Source organism: Pyrus communis, chromosome 15, assembly GCF_041283825.1.
Source record: "Pyrus communis isolate YQ-2024b chromosome 15, ASM4128382v1, whole genome shotgun sequence".
Classification (NCBI taxonomy): Eukaryota; Viridiplantae; Streptophyta; class Magnoliopsida; order Rosales; family Rosaceae; genus Pyrus; species Pyrus communis.
The window spans coordinates 5,893,765-5,912,901 of NC_142579.1; the positions used below are offsets into that span (position 1 = coordinate 5,893,765).

General features: G+C 38.6%; 2 protein-coding genes across 2 annotated transcripts; both read right to left on the reverse strand.

The window, feature by feature from the left end:
• Positions 1–265: 265 nt before the first annotated feature.
• LOC148690427 (uncharacterized) lies at positions 266–799 on the reverse strand. The gene has a single exon (XM_088684908.1). The coding sequence runs from the start codon at positions 797–799 to the stop codon at positions 266–268; it is 534 nt and encodes a 177-aa protein (XP_088541034.1).
• A 14,608-nt stretch (positions 800–15,407) lies between these two features.
• On the reverse strand, positions 15,408–16,672 carry LOC148690428 (uncharacterized; the record flags this gene model as incomplete). Its single annotated transcript, XM_088684909.1, has 1 exon — positions 15,408–16,672. A coding segment is annotated over exon 1 (1,062 nt), but the record flags the coding sequence as incomplete, so codon positions are not given.
• Between the last annotated feature and the right edge of the window lie 2,465 nt (positions 16,673–19,137).

The window sequence follows — 19,137 nt, forward strand, 5'->3', positions numbered from 1 at the left end:
CATCCGTACACTTGCAAAGGAAATGGAAGAAAATCCGAGAGAAAGAAGAGAGAGGGAGTCACGGGAGTGTGTGGTATGGGTGTGTGTGTCCTGTAAAGTCAACCACCAAAAACAACTAAACAACACACCAAAATGGCAAATATCCACCAAGGGAAAAATCATCATTTCACACGTACGGTACAAATAATTCGGGATGGGCTGTCACAACCTACCCTCTTAAAAAAAATTTCGTCCCAAAATTTATAACAACAACTCAAACAAACCACTAGTAATCATAGAACAACCGAGGATACAAATCTCTCATCTGATATTTCGTCTCCCAAGTAGCCTCCTCCGCGGAGTGATTCCTCCATAAAACTTTCACTAATCTTACCGTCTTGTTCCTCAGAACCTTTTCTTTCCAATCCAGAATCGTTACTGGTTCCTCGTCATATGTCAAATCCGAATTTATTTCCAATAGTTGAGGAGGTATCACATGCAACGGATCCGCAACGTAATGACGAAGCATGGACACATGAAAAACATTATGCACTTTAGCCAGCTCAGAAGGCAACTCAATCCTGTAAGCCGCTTCACCAACTCGCTCGGTAATCAAATATGGTCCGATATACCTAGGACTTAACTTACCTTTCTTTCCGAACTGTACTACACCTCTCCACGGTGAATGCTTCAGAAACACCCAATCACCAACTTTATACACCCTGTCAGTGGCATGCCTGTCCGCTAAGCTCTTTCGTCGATCCTGGGCCGTCTTTAGGTTAGACTTAATTACCTGAACATTCTGAGTAGTCTCATCCATAATCTCAGGGCCCACCAAAACTCTTTCTCCGACCTCTGACCAACATAAGGGTGTACGACAAGATTTACCATATAGTGCCTCAAATGGTGACATGCCTAAACTCGAATGAAAGATGTTGTTGTAGGCAAATTCCATTAAATCTAACCGCTTATGCCAAGCATTGCCAAACTGCAACACCGAAGATTTCAACATATCCTCCAACGTCTGAATGGTCATTTCTGATTGTCCATCTGTATGAGGATGATATGTCGTACTGTAGAGTAATCTCGTACCCAAAGTTTCCTGAAAAGCCACCCAAAATTTAGAAGTAAATCTTGGGTCACGATCCGAAACAATACTCACTGGAACACCATGGTACTTCACAATCTTCGATATGAATAATTCAGCTAATCGGCTTAAAGAATACTTTTCCCTCACTGGAATAAAATGCGCTGACTTAGTAAGCCGATCAACTATCACCTAAATGCCGTCAAAACCATTATGTGTATGCGGAAGCTTGTACACAAAATCCATAATAATATTTTCCCATTTCCACTCTGGAACGGGAAGCAGCTGCAACAACCCAAACGGCTTCTTCCATTCAGCTTTAACCTATTGGCAAATGGCACACCTACTCGCATACTCAGCTATCTCTCTTTTCATACTCGGCCAATAATAGAATGGTCGAATGGTATGGTACATTTTAGTACCTCATGGATGCATCGCATAAGCTGAGATATGCGCTTCATCAAGAATTGCTTTCTTTAATTCCAAATTATTCGGCACAAACATTCTACTCTCCTGCATAAGTATGCCATGCGATTCTCGAACTCTGAAGTCTTTCTTTTTCCCCTGATTCTTTGCTTGAATTATTTCCTGGGTCTCTTCATCAACCATCTGGGCTTCAAGTACACGATCAATTAAAATCAGCCTAACTTGAAAATTAGCAAGTAAGGCTACCTCCTGATCTTCTACCTCTAACCTCACTCCAGTTGATCTCAAGTCTGCCAGAAGAGGAACACGACTAGTGTACAACGCATTAATACGGCCTTGAGATTTTCTGCTAAGTGCATCAGCTACCACATTCGCACGACCAGGGTGATAATCAATCGTGCAATCATAATCACTAAGCAGTTCCAACCATCTCTGCTGGCAAAGATTAAGGTCTCTCTGAGTGAAAAAATATTGAAGACTCTTATGATCCGTAAAGATCTTACATTTTTCCTCATAAAGATAATGTCCCCACATCTCGGTCTGGCGGTAATCCAGGTAAATCATCAGGGAAAACATTAGGAAAATGCCTAACTACCCTTACGTCCTCCATGCTACTAGGAGCAACATCGTTCAACATTACATGAGCTAAGTATCCCTGGCAACCTTTTGATAACAACCTTTTTGCTCGCACAGCAGAAATAACACCATGTCTCACCCCACTCTGCTCACCCACAAAAATAACCACAGGTAATCCAGGACAATGGAAGGTAACTGTTTTCCCGTAGCAATCAATATTGGCACGATTAAAATGCAACCAATCCGTGCCCAAAATCACATCAAAATCAACAATATCTAACGGGATAAGGTTAACTGGCATAACTACATCCTCCACCATCACTGGACATCCTGGATACACACAATCAACATAACATCTCTTCCCTCTAGGCATAGCAAACTCTAAATCATACCCTAGAGGTGTAGGGTGAGGTTGTGTCACTTAAGCAAATGTATGAGAAATAACAGAATGTGTCGTACCACAATCAATCAATACTCTAGCAAAATAACCAAGGATATTTAACGTACCTATGATCAAGTCTGGATTATTCTGAGCATCCTGCATAGATATATTATGGATGCGCTCTTGGGTCTGCTATCGTCCACCACGACCTGTACTAGTCTGACCACCTTGACACTGCACATTACGCCCCTGACTAGGTTGACCAGACTGCCTTGAAGATCCCGCACTACTAGTAGCAATCTCTCCCTGCTAAGGCTGTCCTCTTTAGTACCACTGAGATCCACCCGCTAGAATGGGAGGATACGACATATAACCTTCGGAGTACTGAGGATACCCACTCTGAGAATAAGAATCATGGGGATACGGTCTTGGAGCATAAGGAACATCATCACCCTGATAATAGTAGGCACCATCACGACCTATCTGACCACAACTACCAGGCCCTGGGACCTGCTGGATCGGCGTTGGTAGTGGTAAGAAAGACTGCTGGGGCCTCTGCTGATTCTGGGGACAATTTGCAGCTCTATGTCCCATCTGCCCACAAGTGAAACAACCATTGCTGCCTCTCCTGCACTTTCCAAAATGTCAACTGTTACACCTGAGGCACAACGGAGCTCTTCCTCTACTAGTATCGCCCTGTCTTTGGCCTCTAGGACCCCTAGAAAATCTACCACCTCTTCCTTGACCAGTGGCACTAAAACCTCCGCTGGAAGAACTAGAACTAGCTCCACTCCGCTTCAAACTTTGGGTTTTGCGAGGTCCTTGAGATGCTTGACCTTTGCCTTTATCGTCTTTCCTCTGATTGCCATTTTTTTTTCTTCTTCACTATCGTTAGGCATATTCTCAGAATCCTCAATCTCAACAAAATCTCATAGAAATCCTAATAAGAGTCGCAAGGAGTAGTGATCGCCATAGAACGCCACTTCTTCTTAGTACCCAATCTGAAATGGTGAAGCATCTTTACTGGATTGGCAGCAACCTCCGGATAATAACGAGATAAATCAGTGAACCTCCTATAATATTCATTCGCCATCAACTTCCCTTGCCTCAACTCGGTAAATTCTTGCTTATTACGATCAATGTACTCAGGAGGCACAAATCTTTTCCTAAACAACTGCTTAAACACTTCCCAGTCAGCCATTTCCTCTAGGGTCAAACGACGAACCTCCTGTCCCCACCAGGATGACGATTCCTTACCTAAGAACTGTGAAGTCGTCTCTACCCACTTTTCAATACGAAGATTCCCCTGATTATGCAACACTCGAAAAGTCTTTTCAATATGCTCCAGCCACCGCTCAGCGCCCTCAAAACCCTCATCGCCCTCAAACTTATCCAGCTTTAAATTATACATGGTCTCTAGAGGAGTCCTCTAGAGAGGGTGGATCGCAGACTGAATAGCGGTAGCAATAGCTTCCCCCAATTGAGCTACATCGGGGAAACTAGGCTCAGTAGAGCGATGTGGTTCCCTATGAGGCGGCATAGTTCTGACGGAAGACACCAAAACAATTAGAAACTTATGCTCTGATACCAAACTGACACACCCCGACCGAAATCAAGGCGTGTTGGCCGTTACGTGAGAGTGACGTAGCCATGTGCATAGTACGGAAGCAAAAGATAATAATAAAAGTACGAATAAATAAAAAACCAAACTACTAAATAAACTAGTTAAAGTAACACACTAGTGCAAGACTAAGTGTGATAAACATAATTAGAGCACAGAAAGCCTAAGTGCAGTCCAGAAAAACGAATACTACTTACACAACACCCAAAGGTGATCCTACATTTGTGATGTTCTGTCAGAACCACCGTCAAGTCCTCGTGAACCACCAAAACTGCTTCTAACTAGAACCTAAAGGGGCGCAAAACAGAAAGTGTGAATGGGCAAAAACAAAGCTTTTCAAAATCATTTCATTAGCAAAAGTTCTAACCCCTCGCCGTAAAACCTGTATAGTTTCCTAGAAAATAAAATATACACATATATAGAAAACATGTTCAAAAATATGCCATGTCGAATGTCTCCACATAAATTGTAAGTAACCCAGGTAATGTCAATCAATGCAAGTAACATGTTAGCCAGAGTCACCTAACGTGACCTGTATGACTGAATCTAGAGCTCAAATCCCCAACCCACTAACTATACCTGCACACGAGTCGGAACCACCTAAAGTGGTCTGTATGACAGGACTGGGTGTAAATAAATATGCTCAAGTGCTACGATCACATGAAGACTGGGCGAATAATCGCGGGTCACCTATGAGTCGAACCACCTATAGTGGTCTGTACGATAGAACTGTACACCTAACTTGGTTCCAAGATGAACGTGTGGTGTGGGAGATGAACATCACGTGAAGGACTGTGTCCTACTCTGGGCAGGAGCACTAACACCAGGGGTGCAGGTTATGAGCTCTCTATGCATCTCACATAACCATTAATTCATAATCATAAACCATAAACTTACCTGGCACTTACCTGTGCGTCCGCAGCACTAAACATACATATATGTAACTACTAATCCATAAATAAATAGGCAAACGCTATGCATGGCATTTAAAACATATAAACACTCTATTTCATTTTCTGGGAAAAACCACAAGTATATAGGTATAAATGGAAAACCAAAAGCCCACAGACTGATATGTGGAAGGGTCGTAACCCCTTTGCCTCGAGTAACTGCGCTCGTCCTCAGGATGGGTCTTACCTATATGCGAAACAATTATAAAAACATCAATTTAAAGCACATAACCAAAACTAGGTAATAACTTCTCATACAATGCTCAAATGGGATGTTTGGATATACCAATGTGATCTACTCAACCTCACGAACGACTCCATATTTTAAAAATAATTTTCTAACCACCCACGCGCCGCCACGTGCCGGCCAAGGCATGGCCAGATGCACCGGCCACGCACGGGCACGTGCCTGGTACACGTGTGGTAACCCTAACAGCGTTAGGGAATATTTCGTCCAAAAATGGAATATACCGTTACATATACCTGACGCCGTTTGTATATTCCGTCGAAGTTGACGGAATATTCCTTGTCTTCTCCAGTAAGTCTTGCCAGCCGCCGCCGTCTGCAACTCGAATTCTCATCGAAAACTAGAAAATTTTCAAAACTTCATATCTTCTTCATTTCTCAACCAAATTCCATGAACTTGGTACCAAAATGAAGCTTACAACAAGTAGAACAAAACCTTACCACTTTCAAGCCCTGAAATTCACGGAATCTCACCGGAGAAACCTCGCAAAATCCTGCCAACCTTAGAACTTGCTATCCCGACGTCCAAAATCCTTCAAACTTGTTCCCCGAGCTTCGTGAGAGTATTCTAAAGCTCCCTAAGACCTTAAAATCCACTGAAACCTTCACAATGATTAGTGCATGAAAATTGGGTTCTCGGGTTCTAGGGTTTTCGAGGGTTTCAAGTTCTAAAAATGGTATGGATGAACTCAGGAGCTTGCAAAGAGTTCGAATCTTACCTTCTAGACGTCGATCCATGCGTGAAAGGTTGGTTTTGAAGTTCGTCCGTACACTTGCAAAGGAAACGGAAGAAAATCCGAGAGAAAGAAGAAAGAGGGAGTCACGGGAGTGTGTGGTATGGGTGTGTGTGTCATGTAGAGTCAACCACCAAAAACAACTAAACAACACACCAAAATGGCAAATACCCACCAAGGGCAAAATCGTCATTTCACACCTACACCTACAGTACAAATAATTTGGGACGGGCTGTCACAATATGAGCATGGTCTGGCACTGTTCATTTAAAAACAATTATTTGCACGACTATATTTCTGAACAAGGTTATATTATGCCATTTCAGTTAGGGGTGGCCTTAAAGGTCCTGCACCAACTGATAGACATGAAATTATTACATTTGTTACCATTATATTTGGATTTATTAGTGCCTCATTGAGATTAATTGGAGCTAAATTACTTTAGTTTTATAATTTATAAGGATTAGAATGTGTATTGATAAAAGTGGAATTTAACATTGTCTTAACACATTCTTGACATTAAAGTCTTTCTATTCACATCGGCTTTATTTATTTAATTAATTATTATTTTATTTTAAGTTCAAGAACAATGGGTTGTGACCAAGAGCTGGTGCTGACGTGGGCTTTGTTATTAATTTACAGATGAGGAACCGACAATTAAGTGGTGAAAGTGGATGCAATTTTCTTAATCCCACCTTTTGCGTTTTAATCAAGTGAAAGCAGAAAGAAAGATGGCAAATTATTTTACACATTCTATTCCCAGTTCGTGTGGTTTTGAGTAGAGGGCGATGAATTAGGCATTCTTGAGTTTCGATCAGATTGGAACTAGTTATGATCACTCTAGTTTTATAATTGTTTAATCCATGGATTTCAGATTGATGATTAATTTTCATTCACCAGTTGAATTGCAATTTTGATATTTGGTTCTTTATGCTTCGCTGTAGCCTAGGATTTTGATATTAAAATTACTTGCATATGAATTTATTTCTGACCATAATTTGGATAGATACTTTGAGAATGAGAATCATGAGCTTATATTTTGATCTGACCATAGATGAATATTGGTTTGTGTGGCTTCCTAATAAATTAGTTATTTGTTTGATATGACCAAGGTGATGAGTAGTTAATTTGTTACTCATTGTGCTTAATTGAATTTCCGCTTATTTGTGTATACCGGACCATGTATATATAGGCAGTAGTAATAGCTGAGTGTTTTCTTACATTTGTCCCTTACCATGGTAAAATTCACATCTCTTTGGGAAATTATTGACATGGGTACCTGACCACGTACATATATACAGAAGTTATTTTTGTTAATCTAATAATTCATGAATTGACATTGGATATTAGGGTATGACACAATTAGTGGTGAAATCAAAGCCTTAATGTTTTCTTTCATTTGTTTTCAATCATATTTCTGCTTAATCATTGTTTAGGTTTAATTTTTCTTCGATACTATTCCAATTTTTATTTCAATTCATTAAGTAATAGTTATAGACTTAATTGGGTAATTCAAACCTAGTGGATTCGATCTCATATTATTTACATATTTCTTTTTTTTTGTCGAATATTATTTACATAGTTATATTACAACTGATTCATGCACTAGCAAGTAAATTTGGTTTGAACTAATTTATTGGGAAATATTATTAGCACTTCAAAAATCTTATTCTACACCCCTAACAAGTGTAATTTTCTTACTATTTATAGAAAATTTGGAATTCAAAATGAGATATTTGATTTCAAATTGATTCAAATTTTTTTAACAAATTTGAAAATTGGTTTAAAATAAAATAAAATCTGAAAAATCATAGCAAAGAGATGAGAAGAGTCTTTGCTGTAAACTTCATGGTGGATTTCCAAGCTCACAAAAATGACGCGGCAGTTCTCAAAGTTCGCAAAAATACCGTCACACAAAAGTTTCATGATCAAGAAGTTGGCCAAGAAGATGAGGCGGAACAAGCACATCCCTCACTCGAACCGAATGAGGGAGGACAACACAATCAAGTACAATGGAAAAAGCATTGGTTCTGTGCCAAGCTCGGATTTTGAGGTGCTTTGCTCCCAAATTTTCAATGAAAATTTAGCATATTCCAGTTATATTTGATTTATGAGCTTTAGTCTCTGATTCAGACCTCAGAATTAGAGAGAGGGAGAGGAGAAGAGAGTGGTGCAAGTACGCAGTGGCGAAGCCACGTAAGGACGAGGAGTGGTGGCCGCTAATCCCCTTGCCGAAAAACCTGACTGGTTCATCCTCTCTGGCATTTGGTTCTGCTGCGCGTAGCAGCATATTGCCTTTTTTTTTTTTTTTTTTTTAACATCCAGGCCAAAACGACGTCGTTTTGGTCCTGGTAAAAAAGAAAAAAAAATTAAAAAAACTAAAACAAAACGGTGCGTTTCGTATGTTTGAAAAAAATATATATATACATGTGTGTGTGTGTGTGTGTGTGTGTGTGTGTGTAGGGGTGTCCCCCATTCCCTCGGTCGTTTCCGTGTGTCAGAGTCAGTATGCCCATTTTCTTTCAACCTTTCCCAATTCCCATCCAATTAGACACAGAGTGCAAAGCTGCCCGGCCCCCAAAATCCCAAACCTTCAAATTTTTAATTCCTGTTTCCGTTGGTTTTGCTGCCGTCAATAGCCAGGCTCCACTCCAGCAGTTGAGTCGCCGGCTTCCAGCCTTCAAAGGTCAAATTTTTAATCCTTAAATTTATAATCCTAACTCTAATTAATTATTTAATACGAATTTTGTTTAATTGATATAGAATCATATGGTAATGCATTAATATGGTTATTGATTACTGATTATTGATATGATTCTATCATTATTTATATGAAATTATGAAATTAATTTTTAGAGTGAAAATTAAAATTTGAATTCTTGGTTATTGATTAATTAATTGAATTATTACATAATGTATACAATTATTCATATGACTTGTATTTGCTTTTATTCATAATGAGCATATCACGCGACGTTTTCGTGATATGAAACCTCACCGACAACAATTGTAATTTGTTTGTATTGATAAATTATGGAAGACATTACTATATAAAAGGATTTGGTTGTTGCTATTCTTTTGAACCTTCCAATCTTTTAACTTCGCTCATCCCTCGGTCAATTCCTGGCTTCACCACTGCAAGTAGGGTTAGCAGAGGGAGAGAATTGATGAGAGAGATAATATATAATCTTATATATAAAGCCGGCAGGCTTTTAAATAGTGGTTTTTGGGGATAATAAATAATATTATCTATTACATTCAAGTAGTCAACAGCACATCTATTATGATTCTATATCCACCATCTGTCCATTTTGTCTGCAATCCCAATAGAAGTACAAGAATTACCACAACTTCAACTATTGTCTAGTGATCTTATTTCTCCGGTAAGGGGCCTATCTCATTCGGGAATGCACAATTATGTGCCGTAATATTCCAATGGATTAAATTTCGATGTGGGCAAATTTCGGTAGCATCTCCTTACAGTTCTTCAAGTGCACGCCGTAAATACAAAATATCCACCGTGTACTCGAAGAACATTAGGAAATGTTACCAAAATTTTCACCATCGAAACCTAATCCGTGAATTGCAAACTACAACACATAACTATGCATTCCCAAAATGTCCAAAAAATGAGACAATTCAAGAATTAATTTGACCACAGTCATACTTTCGCATCCATGCACGAAATCCAACTAATTCTCAAACGGAAAACTAAGCTTTTCTTGAAAAAAGTGTACGAAGTTAAATAGTATTAACTTCATACAACACAAAACAATTTTGTACTTGATGTACAAAAATATGTGCATACAAATAAATTAAATCACAATAATTACTGAAACTAAATAAAATAGACACAAAATATTAATACTTCTAAACTATAATGTTGATGGCCTTAGTTTTTACTTGTTTATACTAATTATATCATAAGTTTTTACTTGTTTATACTAATTATATCATAAAATATACATATTCTAGTTAGTTACACTCGAGTAATTTTGGTGGTGGAGATAAATGTAGTGTTAGAATATGTACACAGGTGCACCTTCGTCGCACAATGTTGGGAAAAAAGCGGTAAAACATTCTTGGTTTGATGCCAAAATCTTTTTGCCACCTAGAAACCTGCGTATTGCTGACCCTTAGTGAACATCCCATATGTCATTTTTTTCCATAAGGCAGATTCTCTGCCCCCCTCCCCCAACTTCCCGTGCCCTTCTATTTGTGTGGTCATGGTTAAGCTGGGTCAATATTTTATATTACTATTCTTTTTTGTCTTATTATCTCTATAAAAAAAATAATATAAAATGTTGACGTGGTTTAACCGTGATCACACAAAATAAGAGGTCACGGGAGGATATAGAAAGTGGAAGAGCAGAGAATCTGCCTCCCCCGATTTTACAAAGAAGTTGCTTTTGCAGGGGAAGTAGACAACCTTTTTCGGCATTACTTTTAACATCAGCTATAAATATTTGGAATTCAAACGCATGAGAGATCCTCTAGTATACCTCTTGCAATAGTTGTCTTACCAATAGCGCCCATCCCCCATATCCCAATAAAGCAACCATCATTCACCGTTGTATCTGAACAAATCAATAATTGGTTTCGACCTTGACTCGATTGCAACAAAGTCGCCCACATGACATAATAATGTTGGGCGCAACTTTTTCCGTACCACTTGAACAATATCTTTGACAAGCTTTGTTCAGACCTATGGAAAAGAATAGAGTTAGATATGTAAGTTCCAAAATGTTTTCACTATTTTTTGCATTGAGTCAAGCCAAAACACAATAATCGACACCTATATATCATGAGCATTGTATAATAGTTATCGAACTACAGATGGAATGCGTTTATTTGCATTTATAGCCATGACCATTGTAATTTGTGATATAATTGGCTCTATTTCTATTCCTCAAACATAAGTCACCCTAGGGGGGTGTGTGTGTGCGCCATTAAATAAGGAGGACACGGTTGCGAGAAAAATAAAAACGTTACCAGTCCTTTGAACCCCATCCAGAGAAATTTGCCACTTTCATTAAAGCCTTTCTCCAACTTTCCACCTCCTTTTCGTCAACCCCAGGTTTGTTTCCCTGTTTAATGAACGCTTCTGCAAAACTTCCTGTCCGCTTTCGTACATCAGAGGGATCAACATTATAAAAAATTGGTAGCACTGCTTCTCTTGCTTCCATGTTTTCAAGAATATGTACAAGTTCATCCAAGCACCATCTTGACGACGCATAATTTTCTGAGATAATAATGATTGCAAATCTTGATTGTTCAATTGCAGTAACAAGTCCGGGAGAAATAGATTACCCTTTTTGAAGTGTAGGGTCATCCCTAAAAGCTATTATTCCAGGACTTTCCAATGCAGTGTATAAGTGGTCTGTGAATCCCCTTCTAGTGTCTTCACCTCTAAAACTAAAAAATACATCATATTTCCATTGAGGAGTTGAAGTAGGGAAAAGTATACGAGTTCCTCCCATGCTCATCGCCACAGTACTCGCGAAAGGATTCATCATCATTTTAAGACTTGGCTCTGGGATGTATAGTAGACGAGAAGTTTTCTTCTGTTTTGTGGTTTCTCTACTGCATAGAAAACACAAAATATGAATGAAGCTTTACAAATACACTATGAAGTGGCAAACATCCGTTGTTTTCTATCTTTTTATTGCTGATTGAGTCTTGGCTTCATCTTGTTCAGAATACACTAGACCACATACAGACAGATTAATGTAAACGGTAGCATTTTGGTTATTGCCAATTCTAAACTGCAAAGGATATATATATTCCTTAAGAACATTTATGAACATGTTAGACACTAGTGCCTCTTTAACAGTACAAAATCAAAAACAAAATTTATCAATTATAAACGAAAGAGCAAAAACTAGCTAGGATTTGTATTGAATTTTTGAATGTCTATATTTTGTATTATGTAAAACCAATGTACAAGGGAAGCACATATAAATGAGCTTTGGAAGAAAGGAAAAGAAAAACAAAAGCCGAAAGAAAGGGAGGACAAGCATAAAACATGGAGCATAAAACATGGAAAAGTAAAGGTGAGGAAAACATGGAAAAGTAAAGGTGAGGAAAACATGGAAAAGTAAAGATCTTCCAATACTCCCCCTCAAGCTGGATCAAAGGGATTAATTGATCCAAGCTTGAACAAAAGACGTTGAAAATCAGCAGAGGGTAATCCTTTTGTGAAAATATCCGCAAGTTGATCATGACTGCGCGTGTAGTGAGTGTCGATCACCTTGGATTGAACTTGATTTCTGACGTAGTGACAATCAACTTCAATATGTTTAGTTTGCTCATGGAAAACAGGATTCGATGCAATGTGCATCGCGGCCTGATTATCACAGTGTAGGGACATGGGTTGTTGATGAGGAAAACCTAAAGTCAACAGAAGGCTTTTGAGCCAAATAAGTTCACAAGCAGTGGACGCCATAGCACGATACTCTGCCTCTGCACTAGAGCGTGCAACAACACTTTGTTTCTTGCTTTTCCAGGTAACTAGGTTGCCTCCCACAAACGTACAAAACCCAGTGGTAGACTTGCGATCGAGAGAATTGCCTGCCCAGTCAGCATCGGTATAGCCTGAGATTTGAGTGTGACTATTGTTGCGCATAAGAATTCCTCTACCAATGGAACCCTTAAGATAACGTAGCACACGATGAACAATCTTCAAATGATCCATGCTTGGAGAGTGCATAAACTGGCTAACAATGCTGACAACATATGATATATCAGGACGTGTGATAGTCAGATAAATGAGTTTGCCAACCATTCTTTGATAGTAACTTAAATTGGGAACTGGATCACCGTGAGTTTTTAGCTTCAAGTTGCTATCCAAGGGGGTACGAGCAGGCTTGCAATCTGTCATTTTTGCTTCGTGAAGAAGATCCATGACATACTTGCGTTGGTTGAGGAAGAAACCCTTGTGAGAGTGTGCCATCTCGATGCCCAGAAAGTATTTGAGAGTGCCAAGATCCTTGATAGCAAACTTGTTGTTGAGATACTGTTTAAGAGCAATAATCTCTGACATATTATCACCTGTCACAATTAGATCATCAACATAAATGAGCACAACTAGTTTACCCACTAAGCTGGAACGAACAAATAGGGAAGAATCCGCAATACTTCGACAAAAACCAACCCTTTCCAGAACATGACTGAGCTTGGCATACCATGCACGTGGACTTTGCTTGAGACCATAAATGGATTTATGGAGTTTGCACACCATTTCTGGATTGTTTGATTGAGGATGACCTGGGGGTAGCTTCATGTAAACCTCTTCTTCAAGTTCACCATGCAGGAAAGCATTTTTAACATCCATTTGAAAGAGAGGCCATGCATTGTTAATTGCAACCGACAACAATACTCTAACAGTGTTCATTTTTGCCACCGGAGCAAATGTCTCTTTATAATCGACGCCATAGGTTTGTGTAAAACCTCGAGCAACCAAGTGAGCCTTATTCCTTTCGATTGTGCCATCTGAATGAAACTTAGTTTTGTACACCCAACGACTCCCCACTGCCTTCTTTCCTTTTGGAAGTTTCACTATAGTCCATGTGTTATTTTCATGGAGGGCTTGAAGCTCCTCTGCCATAGCATTTCTCCACTCACTGTGAAGATTGGCTTCTTGAAAACTTTGAGGTTCTCGAGCTTCATTAATGGCACTTAGGAATGTAGCAAAAGAAGATGAGACTTTGCTATAATCAATAACATCAGTCACGGGATACCTGGCAGTGTAGGTCACATAATCATGCAACTTGGATGGAAGTTTCCTCTCTCGTGCAGGATTGCGACGAACTGTAGGAGATTGAACTACAGGTATTTGAACAACATCATGGTTGGAAGGATCACTGGAGGGTGCAGTGTGAATCTCTGATGAGGAAGGGTTTTCATCTTCAAGATGTTCCACCGAGTGAAGGTTAACATCATCCGGCACATGATCACTAGGAGTGCATGTTGCATCTTCTCCGTTTGGATATGGAAAAGGAAATAAGTCCATCAAATGCTCCCCCTATCTAGAGTAATCCAGTGATTGTGAGAAGTAAGGAACATGTTCTTCAAATTTAACATCCCTTGAAACAACCATTTTTCTAGTTGTTGAATTATAGCACTTGTAACCTTTTTGGGTAGATGAATAACCTAGAAAGACACATTTGGCAGCCCTTGGGTCTAGCTTGTCACGATTTTGAGTTTGAATGTGAACAAAGCATGTACACCCAAAGACTCTCAAATGGGAAAAGTTGATCTTTCTATTTTTCAAGACCTCATAAGGTGATTTAAAATTCAACACTTTACTAGGCAATCTATTGATGAGATATGCCACAGTAAGGACTCCTTGAGACCAAAACTTTTTAGGCACATTCATGTGAAACATAAGAGCTCTAGTCTTCTCAAGTAGATCTCTATTCTTCCTCTCGGCCACCCCATTTTGTTGAGGTGTTCCAACACAGCTTGTTTGGTGTAATATACCATGCGTGCTCAAGTAGTGTGACATGTTATGAGACATATATTCTGTGCCGTTATCTGATCGTAAAATATGAATTTTTGAAGCAAATTGGGTGGCCACAAGTCTATGAAAATCTTGAAAAACTTCCATCACTTCACTTTTAAATTTCAAAAGATACAACCAAGTAATCCTTGTGAAATCATCCACAAAAGTTACAAAATATTTGTATCCATCAAAAGACTCTATAGTTGGTCCCCAAACATCGGAATGCACAATTTCAAAAGGGTTACTAGCCCTAGACAAAGAGGAAGTAAATGGTAATCTAGTAAACTTAGAAAAATGACAAACATCACAAGGACTTGTAACTTTGCACATATTTGGGAACAAGGTGGATAGAACTTTTTCAGAAGGATGTGCTAGGCGTTGGTGCCAAAGTTGTTGTTCTTGAGCTAAGCTTGAAGTGACTTGAAAAACCTTGGGAACTTGAATATGCTTGGAAAGATAGTAGAGACCATTTAAGAAAAATCCTTCACCAATCGTCTTCTTGGTGACTACATCCTGAAAGATCACATTTTTGGGAGAGAAAATGGCAAGACAATTTAATGAGTTTGTGATCTTGCTAACAGATAAAAGTTGAAAAGGGAATGAGGGAACATAAAGAGCCTCAGACTCGACATCACTTGAGATCAAATGTATTTTTCCTTTTCCCACAACCATAGCATTTTTTCCATTGGCAACTGACACTTGGGATGGAATAGAAAATTTTTCAAATTTATGCAAGTTTGTAGACTTGTTAGTCATATGATCAGTGGCTCCAGAATCTATAATCCAATAATCATGCACATTACCAATGTTGAGAGCAGTTGAGAAGGAGTGTAAGATACCTGGGATGTCCCTTTGTACCACGCCTTCATTTCCAGCCAGGAAGCCAGCAAACTGTCCTAGTAATGCAGTTTGATTGTTGTCACACTGATTTAGTGGTCCTTCACTATCTCCAAGACCTTGTTTCTTGTGAAGAAACATAGCAAACTCGTTGATCAGTGCAGCTGGATTAGTGGTGAACTTCAGTGCTCCATCAGAAGAAGTTGTGGCAACATGATTTGCCTTGTAAGAAGGGTTGTACGAGCCTTTTGAGACACCTTTGTTATCCCTAGGAAACTTTGGTTTTAACTCTGGATGAAGAATCCAGCATCGATCTTTTGAGTGCCCACCAGCATCACAATGGCTACATTTTAAGCCAGTTTTCTTTCCTTTGTAGCCTCTCTCCTCACCAAGTTTTTGGTTAGAGAAGTAAGCCCTAGCTTCTGGTATATTTGCCTTCATGTCCAAGGTCATGACTTTCCTTCGAACCTCTTCTCTTTGAATTGTGGCACACACACTTGAAAAAGAAGGTAGGTCGGGATTCATGAGGATATGACTTCGAAGATCTTCGAATTCAGGACTCAGGCTTGCTAGGAGTTGGAATATTTTGTCTTCCTCGGCTCTTTTAGTTAGCACAGCAGCGTCGATGGTGTGTGGTCGATACACATTCAGCTCGTTCCACATAGTGGTCAGCTTTCCAAGATGTTGCACAAATGGCTTACCTTCCTGTTGCAAACCAGCAATGTCCTTCTTTAACTGAAACACTCTAGCCGCATTGTTCTGATTTCCATACATTTCCTTGAGATTTTTCCAAAGAGTCATGGAGGATTCAGCATAGCTAAAAATTTCTGCAATCTTACGATCCATGGAATTGAGTAGCCACGACATGACCAACTGGTCTTTGCATAGCCAAGCATCATACTCCGGTGAGGTAGTCTCAGGCATTGGAATAGCACCATTAACATAACCAAGCTTTGATCGTCCTCCCAGAGCAAGAGAAACTGCTCTCTCCCATGGAAGATAGTTAAACTCATTTAGCAAGACAGAACTAAGACGTTGATTTGGGTTGATATCAATATCTGAGTGTGGTGATGGTGGAGTAGCATGAAAGCCGTCTCCTTCCAAATTTACTAAGCTTTCTTCAGCCATGATTGAAGGACAAGAAGCTCACAAATCTCTCAAGAGAACATCACAGAGACAGGCCGGTTAGGGTCACTGCTCTGATACCATATTGAATTTTTGAATGTCTATATTTTGTATTATGTAAAACCAATGTACAAGGGAAGCACATATAAATGAGCTTTGGAAGAAAGGAAAAGAAAAACAAAAGCCGAAAGAAAGGGAGGACAAGCATAAAACATGGAAAAGTAAAGGTGAGGAAAACATGGAAAAGTAAAGGTGAGGAAAACATGGAAAAGTAAAGATCTTCCAATAATTTGGAAAAGTAAAGAAACTTGTCGTGTGAGAGCGAGGTTTTGGGAGTTAATTGTACTGACCGCTGAGGTACAACCACTGAGCTAACTATGTTTTGTTGCTTAAAACAAATGGGTAGCAGTTGAGTTCTCTGGGACTTAATGAGAGACATAAAAACAGAAGGAACTTACTCGGTTTCTTATTGCAAGTCATCGAATTTATAGTGCACTAGACAGGGTTTGAACAAGTAGGAGACCATTAGAGTCTTCCTATTCAGTGTATTCACATTGGCTTCATTTGTTTAATTGATTATTATTTTATTAATCTCACCTTTGGAGTTTTAGTCAAGTGAAAGCAGAACGAAAGATGGAAAATTACTTTACAAATTATATTTCCAGTTCGTGTGGTTTTGAGTAGAGGGAAATGACTTGGCCATTCTTGACTTTTGATCAGATTGGAATTAGTTATGATTACTCTAGTTTTATAATTGTTCAATCCATAGATTTCAAGTTGATGATTAATTTTCATTCACCAGTTGAATTTCAATTTTTATATTTGGTTCTTTGTGCTTGACCATATCCTAGGATTTTGATATTGAAATCACTTGCATATGAATTTATTTTTAACCACGAATTGGATTCTATAAATGCTTTGAGAATGAGAATCATGAACTTATTTCTTTTATCCGACCATAGACGAATATTGGTTTGTGTGGCTTCGTAGTAAATTAGCTATTTGTTTGACGTGACCAAGTTGATGAGTAGTTAATTTGTTTCTCACTATGCTTAATTGGATTTCCGCTTGTGTGTGTATACCGGACTATGGGTTTATAGATAGTAGGAATAGTTGAGTTTAAGCCTAACCATGGTAAAACTCACATCTCTTTGGGAAATTATTGACATGTGTACTGACCACGTACATATATACAAAAGTTATTTTTGTTAATCTGATAATTCATGAATTGACAATTGGATATTAGGGTACGACAATTAGTGGTGGAATCAAAGCATTAGTGTGTTTTCTTACATTTGTTTTCAACCATATATTTATGCTTAATCATTGTTTAGGTTTAATTTTTCTTCAATAAAAATCCAATCTTTATTTCAATTAGTTAAGTAATAGTTATAGACTCAATTGGTAATTCAACCCAATGGATTTGATCTCATATTTACATATTTCTACTACAACTGATTTGTGCACTTGTGAGTAAATTTGGTTTGAATTAATCTATTTATTAGGTTGGTTTAAATTCACATCCAACCATATTTTTGCATTATATCACACGCTTTCCATTCTACATTGGGTAAAATTTATCTTTTTAATTATTTTTTGTTATTTGCTTTAATTTCATGTTTACCCAGCACTTCAATTCAGCAATTTAAAGTCTATATCAATATTTTAATTTTGTAATTCAGATTTATTTTCTACCTCGTACTTCAAATTTATTCTAGATTATTTTAGTTTACATTTGAGTTCCTTTTCAAATCAATCCCCACAACTAGTTTGTTCGGATTGTTACGATTCATCGTACACACTCACCTACCACACCCCGATAACCAGATCCACTACACATTCATCATATCTATCAGGTGCAAGTATCTCGACCGTACTGATTTCTTGCCCATCACAAAAACATTTGAATTCACATATCAAGTCACAAGATCCATCAAAGTCCTTGCACATAAGGCATGTGGATCTACGACCGAGACACGTTCCTTCATCAGTATGCACAATGGTTTTGAAAGAGGTCAAACAAAGCGCAAATTACATTTTACTCGATCAGCCTCCATGCTGCGAGTTAGCATGCTTGCAACAAAAACTTGAAGGCCCAAGAGATTTCGAAATCCTCAGCTTTGCAGTCGAGATTGATTTTGAGACTAACATATATTGGCACGCCTGGTGAGACCAGACACACCATCGTTATATGTCGAAAGATATAAAAATTTGTCTTTCATGAACGTCGAAGAAATTTACTATTAAGGTTAAAGGTGGGTTCAGTTCATTAAGTTCGATTTTTTTGTCAAAACCAAAAACCAAATGGAAATTATTTTTCGGTTTGGTTTGATTATGTTTTCTTCAGTTTTGGTTTGGTTCAGTTTGGTTTCAGTTAAGTTTAGATTTTTTTAACAAAGTGGAAAATTGGTTTAAAAAAATGAAAAATCACAGCGAGGATGGGAGAAGTCTGTGGTGTAAAACTTCGCGGCGGTTCTCCAAGTTCACAAAAATATGGTCGCACAAGAATTTTATGATCAAGAAACTGGCCAAGTAGATGAGGCAGGATTGGCACATCCCTCAATGGATCCATACGAGGGAGAGATTTTTCAATGTGACCAGTACACGGGATGATACACCACGTGTCACTATATAAATGGTGACATATGTGTGCTAAAGTTAATAACTTCAA